General features: G+C 44.9%; 1 protein-coding gene across 1 annotated transcript in view; it reads right to left on the reverse strand.

Annotated features, from left to right (window-relative positions):
* Msh2 (mutS homolog 2) overlaps positions 1 to 20,912 on the reverse strand; it is a 52,592-nt gene that overhangs the window by 15,747 nt on the left and 15,933 nt on the right. The window contains exons 7-8 of the mRNA XM_051158353.1: positions 19,868 to 20,067; positions 9,488 to 9,597 (exon numbers count right to left, since the gene is read on the reverse strand). Of these exons, the coding sequence (XP_051014310.1) occupies positions 9,488 to 9,597; positions 19,868 to 20,067 (310 nt within the window). The remainder of the gene's footprint in view (positions 1 to 9,487; positions 9,598 to 19,867; positions 20,068 to 20,912) is intronic.

Consider the following 20,912-nt stretch of genomic DNA (forward strand, 5'->3'; position numbering starts at 1 on the left):
CTCCCGAGTGCTGGAATTAAAGGTGTGCATAACAACGCCTGGCTCAAATTTTCATGATTTAAAAACACATTTTAGGGGCCAGGTGTCGTGGCACACGCCTTTAATCCCAGCACTCGGGAGGCAGAGGCAGGTGGATCACTGTAAATTCGAGGCCAGCCTGGTCTACCAATTGAGTCCAAGACAGCCAAGGCTACACAGAGAAACCCTGTCTCGTAAAACCAAACCAACAAAAACAAAAAACAAAAGCAAAGCATTTTAGGGGGGGAGTAAATGCTGGGATCAAGCCCAGGCGTGGCACTCTTAAATACCCTGTTTTTGTAAACTGCTCCAATGTTACTTTTTTGGAGCTAAGGTCTCACTGCGTAGGTCTGGCTTCAGAGTGGTTTTGAACTTGGGAGATGTGCTTGCCTCTGCCTCCCAAGTACCAGGATTAAAGGCTTGCAACACTATACTTGGCCTTTGCTCCTACATTATTAACCAAAAAGAAAGTGTAATGAAAAATGGATCTCATTTATAAGAGAAAAGACATACATGGAATTTTCAAGTCTTTATTATGCAGAGACCTTTATAAAAACAATTTGTTTGAAGATTAAACAGAACTGGTTTCAAGTTAAGGGGCAAACCATGGAAGCAAACTTAAACAGTAATAGCTCTTCTTAAACAAATAAAATTACAAAGGAACATTTTTAAGTCTATCTGTACCAGGCATTAAAAGTTATTAAATAGACAATTAGACATAAAAGCTTAATATGAGTGAGTCAATTTTCTAAAAAAGATGACAAAAACATATTCACTAAATAAGGCTGAGACAAATGCTCCTAATTATTCAGAGCACATCTTCACATTACGAAAGTGCACTACATTAGGAATAAAAATCAAATTACAGAAAGCTGGGAGAAAATGAATATTTAAACTAAAATATATTTCAACTATATAAAATATTAAAAGATAAAATTCTGAATAGGTCTTTTTAAAGATGAAAGATACAGCACAGTTTTACCAAAAATATAAAAGCATAAAGAATAGCTTCCTTTTTGCAGGGCACTTCTTGGCACCTGAGAAGAGCATTCAGGTCACTAAATGAGCAGGCATGAGCACGTACAGTGGGCAGGGTAGGAACTGGAGGGAAATGCTGCAAGGAAGGATATGAATAATTAAACAGCCTTGAGCTGGTTACAGCCTTCCCCACACAGGCAGCCACTCCACCGCAGCCTGTTCCCTACTTCCTGCCCTGACCCTAAGGAAAAGAAGCCACAGACCTAGGGAGGCTGATCTGAAAGCATGCACTCAGTCAAGTCAGCTGGCACATCTCGAAAGAGGAAGAGCAGTGGCTAGGCATGGTGGCCCATGCCTTTCATTTTAATCCCAGCATTCAGACAACAGAAGCAGGAAGATGTCAGGTCTACAGAGCAAGTGCCAGGACAGCCAGGGGAATGCAGAAAAACCCTGTCTTGAAAAACCAAACCAAACAAACAAGTTGGGGGAAGCAGGGAAAAACGCCGTGAGACTGAGGATGTGTCCACTCTCTGAGACTGCAATTCTACCCCACGGAACTAATGAGATAGAGGTGAAGTCGGCACAGCAGGCTAGACAAAGCCTCTGTACACTTATCTGCACAGCACAACTGAAGACACAGTAGCTGCATAATAACTCACCGACAGAAGAGTACTAATAGTCATTTAAACACAATGAGGATTATCCAGAAACAAGGATCGAGATTTATTGACAATTACAGAGAAAAAGAAAAAAAAAAAAAAAAATCAGTGGGTCAAGGTGGGCAGAAAGTGTGCTGCATGCCTTGCCTCCTCCGGTGAAGCTGCAGACAGGCGAGGCAGGGGCCATGCCAAGTTCCTACCCTCAACCCCACCACCTAGAATCATCATGGTGAGGCAAGACCCCAAACCCTGAGATAAGGAAAGAGTTTTAAAAGCTGCTGGAAGGCGGGAGGGGTGGCTGGCGGAGGACCCAGGTTCACTTCCTATTCCCAGCACCACACGGAGCCACACAACCACCTGTAACTACAGTTCCAGGGGTGGCAGTGTCCTCTTCTGCGCTCCTCTGGCTCTGCACACACACACGGTGCACATAAACAGGTATGTAGCAAATGAACATTTAAAACAAAAATGGGAAAAGAAAGAGCTGCTGGGAAGCCCTAAGAAAAACAAGGGAAAAATGAACAACCAGGTTTTAATCTGACTAAATCTTGCTAAAAGACACACCAAACGGGCACCCTTCAGCAGCCTGCCACTTACACCACATGCAGCTCCTGAACGTAGTCGCTTGATCAGCAGCGGCGACAGGCAGAAAGCATGGGGCTCACAGTGGGGTGAAACCAGGAGAGAAGAAGAGAATGAAAGGCAGATGGGGCCTCAGCCACACCACTGAAGAGCTCCTCAGTGCAACAGAGATGTGGCTGAAACCAAAGTAGCAATTTTGAAAGAGGAGGAAAGCTTTATAGAGAACGTACGTCCAAAGACGAGAGAATTACAAAGCAAATAAACATAAAAGATGCTAGGTATTTTAAAATATCTTTAGGTTTTATATTTCTTAATATTTTGTGTTTTACCTGCTAGTGTGTCTATGTACCAGGTGTGCCTTGGTGACCCTGGGGGCCAGAGGAGTGCATGGGATCCCCTGGGACTGGAGTTACAGATAGTTATGAGCTGCCATGTGGGTGCTGGAAACCAGAGCTAGGTCCCTTATAAGAACATCATGTGGGCTGGAGATGGCTCAGCGGTTAAGAGCACTGGCTGCTCTTCCAGGGGTCATTAGTTCAACAGCAACCACAGGGTGGCTCACAACCATCTATAATGTGATCTGATGCCCTCTTCTGGCCTGCAGGTGTACATGCAGACAGAGCGCTGTATACATAATAATAAATAAATCTTAAAAAAAAAAAAAAAAAAAAGAACATCATGTACTTATAACTGCTGAGCTAACTCTCCAGGTCAGGGTATTTTTTAGATAATAACTTTTTAAAAGCTCCACTACCCCAAAAGTACTGGATAAAGTACTGGATATAAGCATTTTTCTCCAAACAAATGATCTGCTAGAGAAAATTCCAACCTAACTGATGCCAAGTGAAGACTCTCTAATATTAACACCAGGGAGATCATTTCAAAATCTACTTCACGCCAACCATGGTGGCACAAGCCTTTAATCCCAGCCCTCTGGAGGCAAACGTAGGCAGATCTCTGTGCACTTGAGGCCAACCTTGTCGATCTATACATAGCCACTTCCAGGATGGCCAATCTGAGACCCTATTTGTTTTTGTTTAAAAAAAAAAAAATCCTGACTAGTTTTATATCAATTTGATACAAGCTAGAGTCATCTAAAAGGAGGCAACCTCCATTGAGAAAATGCCCCTGTAAGGCATTTTGCTAGTGTTTGATTGAGGGTCCAGTGTGGGTGGCCCCAACCCTGGGCTGGTGAGCCTAGGTTCTATAAGAAAGCAGGCTGTGCAAGTCATGAGGAACAAGCCAGTAAGCAGCACCCTCCATGGTCTCTGTGTCAGCTGCTGCCTCCTGGTTTCTGCCCTGTCGAGCTCCTTCCTGACTTCCTCAGTGTTGTGGAAGCCTAAACCAAATTAACCCTTCCTCGCCAGGTTTATTTGGCCATGGCACTTCATCACAGCAACAGTGACCCTGACTGACCTTGACGCAATTAAGGAGACTTGCATCTATAAGCCTTGAAGGAGGGGGCAAGGCAGAGCATCCTCTAGCCTAACCACGGGGTTTGGCAGATAAAAATGACGCTAGCATCTATCTTTTCTTTCTTTCTTCTTCTTCTTCTTCTTTTTTTTTTTTTTTTTTGTTTGTTTATTTGTTTTTTGGAGAAAAAGTTTCTTTGTGTACCCATGGCTGTCCTGGTCTCACTTTGTCAACCCCGGTGGCCTTAAACTCAGAGATTCCTCTGTCTCTGCCTCCCAAACGGCTGAGATTAACAGGCATGTGATACCACTCCTGGTTTTTTCTTTTATTACTTAAAAGCTGCATATCGGCTGGGCATGGTGGCACCTTCCTTTAATCCCAGAACTCAGGAGGCAGAGGCAGGTGCAGATCGCTGTGAGTTCGAGGTCAGCCTGGTCTACAAATCAAGTCCAGGGCAGCCAAGGCTATACAGAGAAACCCTGTCTTTTGGGGGGCGGGGGGAACCAGACAAAGAAACAAACTGCATATTTATTTTCTGACTCTGTGCCACAATGTTCTTCTGCTCCTGATAAGGAAAGCCCGCTTGATGCTGTCACAGACACATTGGGCACACGTGGAGCCACCACAGGCCCTGCTGACGTGCTTCTCTGTCTTAGACAGTCTCTCAAGGACTTTAAGCCTCACAGCATGAGCCCCTCGCAGTAGGCCTGGGCACTTTTACCAAGTGAGCTGGCTTGCCAGTCCTAGGGTTTCTTTTTCTTTTCTTTCTTTCTTTCTCCCCCTCCCCCCTTTTCTCCCTCGCCCACCAGCTCATATTTCTGATCAATTCTGGAGGACTAGTAATCATCTTAGCTTGCCTTCTGCTGCTGTGAAAAAGACCATGACCAGAAGGGGTTGTTTCAGCTCACAGCTTACAGCAGGCTGTGGAGGAGTGCTGCTTACTGCCTGGCTCTTTCTTGCCTGCTCAGTTTACTTTGTGTGTGGACTGAGGTGCTTCCCCAATCTTCTTGGTGTACAGTCGTGTTGCCAAGGGCTCAGACAGCCTAGCTTTGTTAAAGGCTGCATTGTAGGAGAGCCTACAACCATATGTCAAATGCTGGACCACTCTGAGTGCCTCTAAGCACCATCCGGGGAAGAGAAAAAGATCTTGCTCTTCCTTCCTTCTTTGGTTTTTCACAACAAAGGTTTCTCTGTATAGCCCCAGCTGTCCTGAAACTCCCTCTGTAGACTAGGCTAGCCTTAAACTCGCATCTATCTTTTCTACTGGCCAAAATCAAATCCAAGGCAAAGAGTTATCAGTAAAGAAGGGTTGGAGAGATGGTTCAGAGGTTAAGAGCACTGTTGCTCTTCCAAAGGTCCTAAATTCAATTCCCAGCAACCACATGATGGCTTATAACTATTTAAAATGAGATCTGGTGCCTTCTTCTGGCATGTAGGTGTACATGCAGGCAAAACACTGTATACATAATAAATAAATTTAAAAAAACAAAAAAAAAAAGAAATACCTAAAAAAATGGCAGAAGTTCAACTTGTGAGAAGCCAACACTACTTTCCCCAACTGAACAGATAAGACAAAGCACTGAACTCCAGGGACAGAGAATGCTGGGGAGGCACAAACAGTCAATCAGAGAACGTATCTTCATCACAGACGGCAGCATTTTAAAAAATAACCACCGGGTCAGCATGAAGACTCAGCAAGTAAGGGTGCTTGTTGCCAAGCCTGACAACCTGAGTTTGAGCTGCAGGACCCACATGAACACTGACTTTATCAAACTGTCCTGTGCTCTCCACACTTACCTGTGCATTTTGCACACACACACACACACACACACAAAAGAAATTTAAAAATAATAATGGAAAGCCAGGCGCAGTGGCACACGCACTCGGAACACAGAGGCGGCAGATCTACCTGAGTGCAAAGCCAGCCGGGTTTGCAAAGGGAGTTCCTAGGACAGCCAGAGTTGTTACACAGAGAAACCCTCTCTTGAAAAACCAAAACCAAAGCCAGGCTCACAACCATCTACAATGAGATCTGATGCCTTCCTCTGGCATTCACTTGTACATGCAGGCAGAACACTGTATACTTAATAAATAAATAAATCTTTAAAAATAAAAAGAAAGAAAGCATTTTTAGCTCTCTTCTCCATCCTCTGACTCTTGCATTCTTTCCAGCCATTCTCCCATGATATTACTTGAGTTACCCACAACCCTGGGGTGTGGGTCTGTTTGTGTGTGTCTGTGTGTGTCTGTGGGAGCGGGGGAAGGAGGGTAGGGGAGATCCTATTCAGGTGGCGCATGCCTTTAATCCCAGCACTCAAGAGGCAGAGGCAGGAGGATTGCTGTGAGTTCGAGGCCAGTCTGGTCTACAAAGTGAGTCCAGGACAGCCAAGGCTACACAGAGAAATCCTGTCTCGAAAAACTAAAAAGAAAAGAAAGAAAAACCAAAACCAAAAAAAGCTGGGTGGTAGTGGCACACACCTTTAATCCCAGCACTCGGGAGGCAGGAGCAGATGGATCTCTGAGTTCGAAGCCAGCCTGGTCTACAAAACGAGTCCAGGACAGCCAAGGCTACACAGAGAAACCCCATCTCAGAAACAAAAAATGAAAGAAAAACCAAAATAAATATAATAATAACAATTGGAAAAATAAGAATAAAAACAAGTAGAGATGGGTGAGAAGTCCCAAAAGCGGCCAGGAAGAGCTGGTGGCCCGTGTTGCACAGGATCTACCTGACAAGTAGCTGAAACTGACCTAAAACACCCTTCCTACTGTAGCTTTCAGAGTACCAGGAGGTACTGTGCAGGCCACTTTGAGAGAAGTCCTCAATGAACTTCACCGTTAGTGGACACTGCACACTACAATACCCATCAACAGACAAGACTTGCCCAATGGTGCAACATCAGTGTCCTATTAGGGCTACTATTGCTGAGATGAAAGACCAGAACTAAAGGCAAGCCGGGGAAGAAACCGTTGATCTGGCTTACACTTCCACACTGTAGTCGGTGCATCGCTGACGGAACACGGCAGCAACATGGGCACGAGCTGATGCAGAGCCCAGGGAGGGGTTACTGGCTTCTTTCTCATAGCTTCATCAGCCTGCTTCCTTACAGATCCCAGGGCCACCCACAATAAGAAGAGCTCTGTCCCATCAGTCACTAATTAAGATGCTCTACAGGCTGCATCTGGAGGCTTTTTTCAATCAAGGCGCCCACTCTCATATGACTGACATGGTCACCATGAAGCTTTATGGGTATAACTGCTCCTGGCTGGATTTGAGGCCTGATCCACAATTCCAGAGGGAATTCCTACCAAGTGCTGCAAACCTGGTCAGAAGACCACAGCTAGGGAGGTCGCCGACCCTAGGTGGGGGAATCCTACTGCTGTAGTTTTCCTAAACGGGCACGTTAAACTGCCTATTGACTATTTATGCTTATACCCTCAGCTCTGGTCAGAAAGGTTTCTCTCTGCAGAGGTCAATACTTAACACAGACTCCTAACTCATCAGAGTGGCTCATATTTACTGAGCGCTCAGACCTGAATAGGATCTCCCCCGCCCCCACACACACACAAACAGACCCACACCCCAGGGTTGTGGGTAACTCAGGTAACATCATGGGAGAATGGGTAGAAAGAACGCAAGAGTCAGAGGATGGAGAAGAGAGCTAGAAATGCTTTCTCTCTTTCTTTCTTTTTTTTTTTTTAAGATTTATTTATTTATTAGGTATACAGTATTCTGCCTGCATGTACACCTGAATGCCAGAGGAGGGCATCAGATGGTTGTGAGCCATCATGTGGTTGCTGGGAATTGAACTCATGACCTTTGGGAGAGCAGCCAGCGCTCTTAACCTCTGAGCCAGCTTTCTGAACAGGACTCAGCCATTGCTCTCATGAACTCACGGCAGGTACAGTTAGCTAAATAAGGTCAAGCCAACAAACATCCCAGCATGGATGCAAGGCGCTCATCAGGAGGCCCCAGTCTAGATGAGGCACCACTGACAATTAGGCTCCCAGGGAGGGGAAGTCACAGCCACTGGTAGGCTGCCCACGCCCCTGTGGATGGCAGCACACCCATGAGCATGCAGGCAGGACTAACTAGACTTAGTGCATTACGGAAAAACAGAAGAGGAGCTGGAGAGATGGCTCAGCTCTGGCTGAGCATAAATTCCTGCACCCACATGGCAGCTCACAACTGTAACTCCAGCCAAGAAGATCCGACACCCACACACAGATATACATGCAGGTAAAACACAAATGCACACAAAATAAAAAACAAACTAGGAAAAAAAGAAAAGGAAAAGGAAAAAGGAAGAAGACATGACAATGGAGACCCTGGGGAAGTAGAAAGATTTGGGTTGGATATGTTCAAGATAAACTATATACATGTATGAAATTGTCAAAAAAAAAATCTTAAAAACATTTAATACAATTCACTGAAACACCAATAAAGGAAGCATCTAGTTTTATGATAACCAGTCCCTTCTTGAAATCTTGGTTTAGGATAGTTTTGATCTACATTTATTTCTAAAAGGAAAAAAGGGGGCCTTATGGAAGGTGGCCACAGAAACACTCACAAAGCTTGGGGGTGGACAGGGGAGAAGCACAGTAACCAAACCATTGTGTAAATGGCAGCTCCTTCGTACGTGGCACAGCTGCGCATCCTCAAGGCTCTCAAAGCTTAGACATGGAACAACCCTGAGTCCCGGAGAACTTCTCAAAGTGGTTCTGAAAATGTAACCTAAATGCCTACATTCATTGCCAGTGTCCGAGAAGGCAGTGACCTCAACTTGCCCTATAACCCGGACTATGGTTAGGGGCATACCACCTGAATGAACAGGCAGACAGCAGCTCAGCTCCCAGGAGTACAGGTTTTAATTAGGACGGGAACTGTAAGAGCCCCAGCTACAACCAGCCGCAGCAGTCCTTCCCTTCTGCAGCACTGCACTCAACGTCTCTCCTTCTGCAGTGAGTGTCGCAGCTGGGATGGAAAGGGACCTTGGTAGTCAGGAGCCACGGAACAGCACAAAGTCACATGAAACAACAAACCTCACACAAGAGATTTCCTGGGAGGGAAACACCCAGTAGGGCAGCTGCAGCAGAGAACTGGGCAGAACACAAGTTTTATATATGGTTTCTTGGGAAGGGGTGGAGCTTTCTAGGGTGGCCTGAGATTGGGGGGGATTATGTGGCCTGATTTGGGGGGCAAGCTCAGAAATTGGTGGGTTTTTTTCCCTGTAGAGCAAGACCCCAGCAGAGTGGGGAGGGCACAGCCTGGCCTCAAGGAGTCAGGCCCCAGAGCAGTCTAGAAGGCTGGGATGGAGGTCTCTAGGGGTGGGGCTCACAAGTCAGGGCTGGGTGCTCTAGTCCTCTGACCATTTGCTGCTTTAAATGATACCATCATGGCAAATGGCGGGGCTCAGGATGTCAGTGCCATTCTACCGCCAAAAGAAAACTGGCTTTGATGGAATTAAAATCACGGAGTTCAAGAAACCAAGCCTTCCAGAACTAGGCAGGCGCCTGGCCCTGGGTTTAGTCCTCACCTCTGGAGAAAAAAAGGAAAAGGAAAAGGAAAAAGAAGAAAAGGACTGGGGCTGGAGGGAGCAGTGATGACACACCTGCCCATCACATCTAAGGCCCCGGGGTCCATCCCCAGCACTGCCACCAAATCCGTCCTTCCTTGTCTGTCACTCAAGTTTATACCAACTGGCTACAAAGGTGCTATACGTGCCTACACACAAAAAAAGAAATTAGATTTTTTCTTATATGATTTTTGTTTTGTTTCTGGTTATTCTTTCCTTTCCAAAAGTATTTGCTGTGGGAACTAAATATAAATTGCATACCTGATTCATATCTAAAGTCGTTTCTATCATTTCTTGAAATTTTGAAAAATCAGACCGAAGATCAATAAGAGGAGTCACAAAAATTGCCAATAACAGTGCCTGGTGTCTTCCTAAAACAAAGCAAAAACAAAAATAAAGACAATAGCTCGTAACAAAATTAAAATAATGAACATCCTTCGAACCAGAAAGCAAAAACTGTGCAGGTCTCCAAATGTAATTCTACTTTAATGTTTTAACCCAAAGTTTATTCTACAGACAGGGAAATACTGTGTGAGGTAGCACCCAGTGCCCCTACTAAGAAGACACTGCATGTCTGTCATTTCCTTCATTAGCGATGCAGAGACACTAATTATGTCTAAATGAACATTATTTCTTGGAGTTTACACTTGTAATTTTCATCAACGACACGGTGCTACAATCAAGAGGCCAAATCAAGTCAAGTATTTAAACTGGAATGTAGCCATTTAAAAGTCACTCCAAGGAACTGTGGGGAAGGGAACAGGAGTCAACAAAGTCCACTGCGAGGAATGCAGAGCTAGAGCTGGATCCAGCCAGAAGCTGCTGCTCTTTGGCTTTATCACCATCTGCCTTGTGGTGTTCTGAGCCCCCTTTCCTGTCAGACGTGAGAGAGCACAGCACCAGGCGGTGCCCCACACTGGACAGTTACTACACACTCTCACCACTAATTACTACCTGCAGCACAAGGATTTTTTTTTCCTGCTCATTACCAATAAATTCTTATAGGAATTCTGCAGGTGATAGCAAGCTCACCGAATTTTATCCCAAAGTATGAAGTTCCAATTTCAATAGCTCTTGAGTGAGAATGATGAGAAGCTGTCATGGAGCTGTGTTTTATTATTAACCACAACAGCCTCTAACATACTGAGGAAACAGTACATATGTGTTAGACAGACTGTAAACAACACTTTGCCTACATAATGTCTGTTGCGTTACAATGCCTGTCTTTATCTCTATTTGGCTTAGGAACAACTGGTAAAAGGATGAATGGCAGCCAATCCAAACAGTGATGGCGGATCACAGAACACCACCCCACCCCGTCTCCATTACTGGGATACAGGGTATAACCCTGCAATCCTAGTACTTTGGAGAGTAATGCAGGAGAAATCACAAGCTTTGAGGACAGCCTAGACTATACTGTAAGATCCTGTCTCAAAAAACTAAAACCACTACCACCAAGAATGAACCTTAGCAACGAAGATCTCAGAAGTGTCAATTTAACAACCACTTTGCTTTCCACTATGTTAAGATATATAGATGAAGAGGGCAAAGGCATTTGTCAACGCTTTAAAACAAACACATACACTGAATTCTGTGTAATACACCTTTAATCCTAGTACTCTGGAGGCAGAGGCAAGTGGATCACTGAGTTTGAAGGCAGCCTGGTGAGTCCTAGTACAGGCAGAGAAACCATGTCTCAAAAGAGAAAGGAAGAAAGGAAGGGGGAAAGGCAAAAAGAAGCAAACACCAGCCAGGCGTGGTGGCGCACTCCTTTAATCCCAGCACTCAGGAGGCAGAGGCAGGTGGATCAACCTGAGTTTGAGGCCAGCCTGGTCTACCAAGCAAGTCCAGGACAGCCAAGGCTAGACAGAGAAACCCTGTCTTGAAAAACCAAAAAGAAGCAAATACCCCAAGGGTCTCCATCTCAAAAAAGGAAATGAACCTCAGAAGCTAAGTAAGGCTGCAGAGTCTAGACAGCTTATTTCTGATACTTTTGTCAGTGGGCTAAGATTTCTGTGTATGTGGAGGTCTGCCTCAACCCTACAGTTTTCCATAAGCTACTATTTTCCTAGCTCAAGACTTAGAAGGATTTCCAAGAATTCTCATGATGGAGCTGCAGAAGATGGTTCAGAAATTAAGAGCAGTGGCTACTCTTCCAGGGCTTGAAACCATTTTCTAGCACCTAATTGGTGGCAGCTCACGGCTGTCCTTAACTTCAGTTCCAGAGTCCAACATGCCCAGAGGGCACCAGGCACAAAAGTTGTGCACATACATACAGGAAAAAAAAAAATGCTTCCACATCTAAAACAATTTTCTGTGATACCACAAAAGTGCCTGTTATATAAAGAAAGCAGAACAGAAATAGTTATGAATGTGAGACCTCTGTCATCCTCAGTGTCTTCCACCCTCCAACACAGCCCTCCTGGGACCTTTCCCTACCACCTTGAGGGCCCTTCCCTGATTTCTAACCTCTACTGAACCTTAATTGCCAAATTCCAACTAGATTCTTAAAATCTACATTTTCTATGAGCCGCCACAGCCTAGAAAGCCCTACGCAAACTAAGGCAAGGGCCACAGACCATTGACACCACGGTGGAATCCACAGACCAGCTCTGGGAAACAGCAAAGAGAAGAGGAAGTCTTGGTGGTTCCACGGTAGGGAGACTTGAGCAGGCGGTGAACAGCTGGTCAAGGGAAACCAACCTCTGGGGAACAGCTAGGTATAGGAACTAGCTGCTGAGGAGAGGTTGAAGAACAGAAGAAAAGAGAAATACTGAGACCCAGGCATACGTGGTCCAAACTGAAGGTCTTAAAGTCCTGGAGACCTTTACTGTTTTGTCTCTGCACTGCTCTCTGTTGCTCCTACTTTTCTGTCTCTATTACTCGCTTACTCCCTGGGCCAACCCCAGTACTTTATTTAAAGTGAAGTTCAATTTTTTTCATTACAGATTACATCCTGATTTTCTCATCTTTTACAATCAATAGGACATTCAAAAGTCAACAAAGCAAAAGAATAGTCTAACAAGGAAATACAAACAGCATTTTTGCATACAGCAAAAATCAATCAATATCCTAGCAATAGTTAGCATGATCTGATTATTTCTTAAACAATACTCAGCAAAGTTTAATCATAAATTTCCCCAGGCTAAAGCCATTGTGTTTACATGATTGTCATAGCAACATGGCTTGAGCTAAATTTCTCTAATAAAGAAAAAGCTTGACTTACTCCCAGTCCCAAACCAACAGGTGTGCTATCCAAGCCTAGGCTAACCGCCAAGGGGTCCTCTATTGTAAAATATCTGTAAAGCATGACGTTCCAAACCCACCTTCTATTGCTCTCAAAGCAGATTCTAAAGAAACATTTCTACAGTTAACAGTATCTAGCCAGGTACTGTTATGTCAAGGTCCTAACTTTCTTCCAAGCAGTTTCTGTCCGACTGCTCGCAACAGTCAGAGCTAAGAGCTCTGTCATTAGCCGGGCATGGTGGCACACATCTTTAATGCCAGCACTTGGGAGGCAGAGGCAGGCGGATCGCTGTGAGTTCAAGGCCAGCCTAGTCTACAAAGCGAGATCAGGACAGCCAAGGCTAACACAGAGAAACCCTGCCTCGGGGAGAGAGAGAGAAAGAGAGAGAGAGAGAACGAACTCTGTCACTGTCTCCAGCCTTTGGCCAGATGCCTTCTTTCAACATTCTCGATGGAAAGTAGTTTTCCCTGTGTGAATTTTATTAGGGCTCATAGTCAAAGTGAGAAAGAGAGAAAAAGGCAGTTTTAGGAGAAAAGGCAGGTTTAAAGGTAGTTTTATTTTAGACAAAGTTACACCTGGACCATACATAATATTTAAGGGCAGTGGTGATCAGCCGGAGATCTCTGGAACTTTGTCAAGCAAAGCCTCTATGACTTGTCCTCATGTCTATGACAGTGGAAATGAGCAGAGAAGTAGTTCTTTCACTCGATCTTCTCTGAGCTTTATTATCTTTTTTTCCATTACTGACAGGTAATAAAGTCGAGCCACAGCATTAGACCTCTGTATCTGTTACCAATCAACATATCATTACACTCTCAAATCACTGAGTTACCCGAAAGTGTCACATAAATACTTCAGTAGGTTGAAGACATGGCTCGGTGGTTAAAAGCACTAACTGCTCCTGCAGATGACCCAAGTTCTATTTTCAGACCACGCTGGGCAGCTCACAATTATCCATAGCCCCAGCTCCAGGGATTTCAGACTCCTCTGGCCTGCGAGGGCACTTATTTCACATGCAGACAGATCCACATATACATAATTAAAATAAAAATAAAAATTCACTACTTTGAAATTGAAGGAGTTAGTAGGCCTGTCAATTTTCCCCTTAGAAACCAGGCCTTCACTATGCTTTGTAAGCTGATATACGCACGCAGCTGGACATAAACGAAACTCCTGTCTCAGCCTCCCAAGCAGCTGGGATGCATAATTAAACCACCATACCAAATCTGTCAGCATCTTCTTTTTCCCTTTTTAAGCTTTACTCATTTTTAACTTTATATAACATGTGTCCTTGGTGCCCAGAGGTCAGAAGAGGTTGTCAGATCCGAAGAGTTGGAGATAGGGATGGTTGTAAACGGCCATGTAGGTGCTGGAAACCAAACCTGGTCCTTAGGAGCAACAAGTGTACCAGGCGTGGTGGCGCATGCCTTTAATCCCAGCACTCCCAGCCCTTGGGAGGCAGAGGCAGGCGGCTCACTTTGAGTCCGAGGCCAGTCTGGTCTACAAAGCGGGTCCTGGACAAAAAAAAAAAGAGCAGCAAGTGCTCTTAAGCCCTTAGCCATCTCTCCAGTTCCTTAGAATCTCCCCCACCCCAAGACAGAGTTTCTCGGTGTAACAGCCCTAGCTGGCCTCAATCTCACAGAGATCATCCACTCCCTCTGCCTCGGGAGAGCCAGGATTAAGATATTAATTAAGGGGATAGAGGGACAGTTAACATTGTGTGGGGCTCCCACAGAGGACCAGAGTTTACATCCAAGGACCCACACTAGGCAGCAAACAACCACATTCACTCCAGCTCTGTGAGACCAATCCAATGTCTTATTGTGACTTCCAAAGGGATGGATGGACAGACAGACAGACACACATACACACACACACACACACACAATCTTAAATGCATTAATTAGAAGCGTGTGGCTGTATATCAAGGACTTAGGTCTTGATAAGTATACTTTAACAGAATTAGATTCTTTTGTTTAAAACCATTATTCTGAGGACAGGTTTGATTAGAAGCCAAAGAGCCCACAATACAAACCAAAAACAGAGTTACAAACACTAGGTACAGGGCTGAAGAAATGGCTCAGAGGTTAAGAGCACTGGCTGCTCTTACAGAGGACCTGAGTTCTACTCCCAGCACCCACATGCTAGCTCATAACCATCTATAGCTCCAATTACAGGGGATCTGATGCCCTCTTCTGGACTCTGAAGACTCATACAACTTGGTTTTTTAAAAAATTAATGTTTTTGTTTTTGTTTTTGTTTTTAATTTTCAGGAGAGAAAGAGAACGCCCACTAGACAGCCATCAACTCCAGCCTTGATCCCTCCATTCTCCCCTTGCTTTCCAGCACTGCTGCTAGCCACTTCCCCGACTTCCCTCCTTCAACATGTCGAACCTGTGCCAGCTGTAAACGCACCACTGGCTGATACAGCAGGCCCTAGCCTCTCATATTCCAGAGGCCTGCTGTGCTATCTCATCATTCAAGTCTGATAGTCTGATGCTGGAAAAGTTATCTATTTTCCTTTCTTGTTTGTCTTTTGAGACAAGGACTCACTCTAGCCCAGACTGCTCTGAATTTATGGCAATCCTCCTGCCTCACCATATCACAAGTTTTGGGGTTACAGGTAGCAGCCACTATATACAGCAATAGTAATTTCTTTCTTCAAATTCAAAACTTTAAGTGTATGGGTATTTTGCCTGCATGTATGTCTGTATATCACTTACACACTTGGTACCCAAGGAGGCCAAAACAGAATGTCAGATTCCCTGGAACTAGATTTACAGATGGCTATGAGCCACCATGTCAGTGCTGAGAATCAAATCCAAGTCCTCTGGAAGAGGAGCCAGTGCTCTGTTAAGTGCTGATCTGTCTCTCCAGCCCCAAATAGCAATTCTTTTCTTTTCTTTTTCGTTTTTTGTGTTTCACTGTGTAGCCTTTGCTGTCCTTAAACTCACAGCGATCCGCTGCCTCTGCCTCCCGTGCTGGGATTACAAGCATGCACCACCATGCCCAGCTTAAAGTAACTTTTAAAAGTAGCTGTAATGGGGCTGGAGAGATGGCTCAGAGGTTAAGAGCACTGACTGCTCTTCCAAAGGTCATAAGTTCAATTCCCAGCAAACACATGGTGGCTCGCAACCATCTATAATGAGATTTGTATACACAATAAATAAATACATCTTAAAAAAAAAAAAAAAGTAGCTGTAATGTCTTAAACAAAAAGCAGAGGATAAGTTGGGATGAAGTAATCTGCATACCTGCTGGTTTGTTTTAAGCTCTGTTAGAAATTTGTTCAAATGCAGTATAGTGTTATTTTAGATTGTGCCCTTGCACTTGTGAGATAGAAATAAAGGCCAATTTTATCTTTCAATCCCTATTTCTGAATAGGACAGTGATCTGGCTACAGTGTCTGTTACCCTGCTGACAACCACTCTGAGATCCTAACTAAAGTGATGTAGTCACCTTCCCTAAGAAGAAAAATACTTTGGTCAAGGGTTCTGCACAGCTGTACTGCCCAGCCAAAACCTCTAAATAAGCCAGAAAATAGCTGCTTCTTACAGAGAAAAACTTTAATCGATGCAAATCTACTTTCCATACTATTGCTGCCCCCCTGCTGTCTTTCAGTGTTTTTCTGGACTAAAAGCAAATTTAGACTTAACCAAAACCAACACAAGATGACAAGGTCTGTGTAATTTCCAGAAGTAGTATATTCTAATGTTTTTGTTTTGGTTTTGGTTTTTTCGAGACAGGGTCTCTCTGTCAGCCTTGGCTGTTCTGGACTCACTTTGTAGACCAGGCTGGCCTTGAACTCACAGTGATTAGCTTGCCTCTGCCTCTCAAGTGCTGGAATTAAAGACATGCACCACCACGCCCAGTGAGGGAAGGCATCTTAACCAAACACAGAGCTCACTGATAGCCAGCTTAGTACTTCAAGGATCTTGTCTCCACCTAGAGTTGTAGGCACCCCACTTGACCTTTACATGGGTTCTCCATGCCCGTGTACCAAGTGCTGTAAGTGCTGAGCCATCTCCCTAGCCCTCAGGCCAAAACGGCTCAGTGGTAAGGGGACTTGCTGCCAGGCATGACTATCTGAGCTCCATGCCTGATATGCTCATGATGGAGGCGTGAACCAACTCTCAAACGCTGTCCTCCAACTCCTGCACTCATGCCTACACATAACACAAGATTAATTATTGTCACCAGGTATGGTGGCGCACACCTTTAGTCCCAGCACTCGGGAGGCTGTGGCACGCAGATCTCTGAATTTGAGGCCAGCCTGGTCTATGAAGCGAGTCCAGACAGCCAAGGCTACACAGAGAAACCTTGTCTCCAAAAATCTAAAAAAAAAAAAAAAAAAAAAAAATTATTCATTATTGTCATAAAAAAATTGTTTTAAAAGAAATAAAGAAGTAATATAACATTTAACTTGTATTCTGTCATCATGAAGCTAAATTTAAATTTGTCTGGACAAAGAGCCAAATTTTCTCATAATAAAGATGGCTCTGTGACAAAGTGCTATACATGTTAGGTATTTAATAACTGTAAAAACTAAACCTGGTGTTGTAGAAACTGACATCACTTCAAGCTAGAGGTGGCAGTGGGAGATGGGGGGATGACACGATGAGTAGGCGCACTTGTAGAAGAGTGGGAACGAAGCTCTAATTCCTAGTGCCCAGATAGATAAAAAGTAAGACATGGCTGAGCCTACCCATAACCTCACACAGAGAGTTAGCACCACATACCAAAAGCACACGTCACTGGCCTGTCAGCCCAACTAGGAAGGCAAGCATCTGATTCCGTGAGAAACTGTCCCAAGGCAGAGAGCACAGAAAACACCTCAAGCATTGCTCTGGACACGTGTGTAGCACACACTGCATGTATATGCACAAACCACATACATCCCCACAATGCACACACATACACCTTTGTCAAGCCAGTTGGTTTTACTTGCTAATAATCTATTAATCAACTATACAGACTTTGTTTCGTTAGTAACTTATTATTTTGAGGCAGGGTCTGCAGAACAAACACCTCATGTCTAGGTCGACCTTGACTTTGCTGAAGGGCTCTCTAGCAGGCCCAAGCAGGGGAAACATGGCAAACCTGGCATTGGGAGGTGCCCGTCCCCTCTCCCCTACTGAGCCGTTAGGGCACCTACCACCAGCCACAGAGGTCTGTTCCCTTATTTGGCCACTTTCTTATGCCTGAGATTCACTCCTAAAGCTGATCACCAAGGTCTAACTATCAAAACTTATCAAAACGTCATGGTCTAGAAGTAAAAAGTCCCATTTAGCTACCCTAGTTAAAACACCCAATCAAACCTACCAACCCATCTCAGCTCATTCTAACACAGACCTCCCCGTTTTTCCCTTTTTTTTTTTTTAATTAACATTTGCAAAGCTATCTGCTGCTGATTAGGCCACCTTGTCTCTCTGCCCTGCTTAATAAGGATCTCTCTGTGGTTAGAAATTAATTGTTGGGTGTGGTCTGTGCCTAAGGGTGGTCCAGAGGGGAGCACCCCACAACACTCATGATACCCCAGGGTCCCGCTCAATGCCTGATGTTCCTGCTTCTCCTTGTCAGGGACCAGCTGATGAAGCTTATGCCACCACACCTCGTTAGGAACTTCATTTTGACCTCAGCTGTGAGAGTACCAAGACCCTTTATCTTAACCATCATTGATATGCACAGGGAGGCAATTCTGCCCGAATTCAGTCTGAAATCAGCCTGCTGGCGTGGTGTTTTGAGACAGAATTTTGTTGACTGGCCAGACTGGTCTCAAAGCCAAGGTAAAGGCATCCTGAGCAGCCAGGACACAGGTTCTTGTGTGGTGATGACTGCTGGTGAAGGCGTGACCATCACAAACACACAAACAACATGCAAATGGTGGTGTCACATAATTACTAGTCAGGGACTGTTCGGAGCAGCTCCTGGAGCTTCTCAGCGTTCGTTGGGGTTGGTGACTTGCACATTGCCTCAGTAAGCTCTCCTCAGAGCTCGGCTGTAGAGGCCAGTTACCAATTAGAAAAGTGCTCCCTGAACAGCGAAAAAGCATTTGTTTGGTTTTGTTCTGGGATAAGACCTCTGGGCTAGCCTCAATCTCTCAGTGGCGGAAGATGATCTTGAACTCCCAGTCTTCATTCATCTGCCTGGAGTGGTGGGATCAGAGGCTCACGTACTGAAGTGTGCCAACCACCATCTTTCTGCACCGCGAGGGACTATACCCAAGGTTTTGTGTAGGCTAGGCAAGCACTCTACCCACTAAGCCCATATCCTGTTGCCCCCAGAAAACATTTTTAAAGCCCCTGTAGGACTCCATCATCCTGTGCTCGTGGCTCCAAAGACCAAGACATACACGCTCACATTCCATATTCCTGCTAGACTGTACCCGTCTCCTGTAACAGCCTCTGTCCTATGCGTCTTTAGCAGTGACACTCCTCAGCTGCCCACTATTCGTGTGTGACTAACCCACTAATAAATAATAAGCCCAGTGCACTGCACTTTATCTGGGTCAAAGTACTAGCTTTTGAGTGTGCTAGGCAAATACTTGACCACTCACCTTCATCCCAGGCTATTTTCTACTTTCTTTTCTTAGAGATGGGGTCTTCCTATATAGCTAGCCCAGGCTAGCTCTCGAGTACTAGGACCTAAAGGTTTGCACCACCATGCCTAGTCTACTTCTTTTGTTTATTTAGCTGGTTGTTTGCTTTGTTTTGTTTGAGACAGGGTCTCTCTGTGTAGCCTAGCTGTCCTGGGACTTGCTACGTAGATCAGGCTCCAACTTACAGAGATGGGCCTGCGTCTGCCTCCTGAGTGCTAAGATTAAAGGTGTGAGCCAGCATGCCCAGCCTTTTTATTCGCTTGTTGCTTTGACGCAGGAGTATCACCAACATGCCCAGACTAGTCTTGAACGTTATAGCCTAGCTATTTTATCCTCAAGCCTAAAACCACCTAGTAGCTGGGATATAGGACTGGACTACCAAACCTGGTGAGCATTCATTTCTAAAAAGCAAAACCACCTGCTTAACCAACAGTACTACAATAAATAAACACACACACACACAACACGTCCAAGTTTCCTTAAGACTTCTTTCTTCTGCCATAAAGTACAGCTCAATACGAGCCTATCGGCATCAGAGACAGGTACTAGACCTAATTTTTTTCCCCTTGGTTTTTAGAGACAGAGTTCCTCTGTGCAACCTTGGCTGTCCTGGACTCACTTTGTCGACCAGGGTGGCCTTGAACTCACAGAGATCCACCTGCCTCTGCCTCCCTGAGTACTGGGATTACAGGCGTGTGTCACTGAGCCTGGCTTTGGCCTAACTTTTATAAGAACAGCACATGTGCATGTGAGAGTGAAGTAAAACAGGAGTTGGGTAAAGCAAAGCTGTCGTTACCTTGGTATTTCTCCAGAGCCTGTATGACGTTAGGGAGCTGGTTCACACCCTGATACAGTCGGTAACAATCCTGTAAATTCGCTGCTTGTCTCTGAAATTTCTTGGCAAGTCGGTTAAGATCTGGAAATCGTCGAAGCAAATCTTCCTGTAAAGTCTGCCTCAATTCTGAATCTTCTACAAAAGCTTCCACTAAATTTAATCTGGAAAAAAAAAATTAGAGTAAATGGTAAGATGGCTTAATGGGTAAGCACTTGCCATCCACATGCTAGGAGGGAACTAACTCCAAGCTGTCTTCCACAGGAGTGTGACTCACACACACACACACACACACCTTGGAAAGAGAATCTCTAGTCACTACCCTGACTGCCTCAGTCCCTTCAGTGCTGGAGTCACATCACATGTGGCCACCATCACCGTGGTTTTAGCTAAAAGAGGAAAAATCAGCGTTATAATAAGAGAAAAGCCGGGCAGTGGTGGTGCACACCTTTAACCCCAGCACTCAGGAGGCAGAAGCAGGTGGATCTCTGAGCTCAAGGCCAGCCTGGTCTACAGAGTGAGTCCCAGGACAGCCAGGGATACACAGAGAAACCCTGTCTATAGAGACTGGTCTTGTTTAAACCTAGTTACAAAAGACAGGCACAGTACGCCATGCTTGTGACACCAGCGCCTGGGAGATGGAGGCAGGAGGAACAGGAAGGAGTTAAGGCTACGAGTGAGGCCGACCCAGGCTCCGCAACACCCTGCCTCAAAACATGAAACACACCAGCACAAAGCAACCCACACTGCTCCTTCTTCAGCTTGCCCAGACATCCTGAAAAGCCTAATAAATTGCTAGTTTCACAAGCCTACTCAGTAAACCCCTTCAAAAAGTAATTACAGTGTCAGTTTACATTTCTAGATAACAGGCATTGTGAAAAAAAGACTGTTTCCTTGACAATGCCATTTTAAAAATCACAATTTTAGATATATCAAAGATACTTTTGGCATTAACAGAGTACCAGTATACCCATCAGTCATATTAAATTCAATTTCTCAGCTGCACAAA

Source organism: Acomys russatus, chromosome 1, assembly GCF_903995435.1.
Source record: "Acomys russatus chromosome 1, mAcoRus1.1, whole genome shotgun sequence".
Taxonomy (NCBI): Eukaryota; Metazoa; Chordata; class Mammalia; order Rodentia; family Muridae; genus Acomys; species Acomys russatus.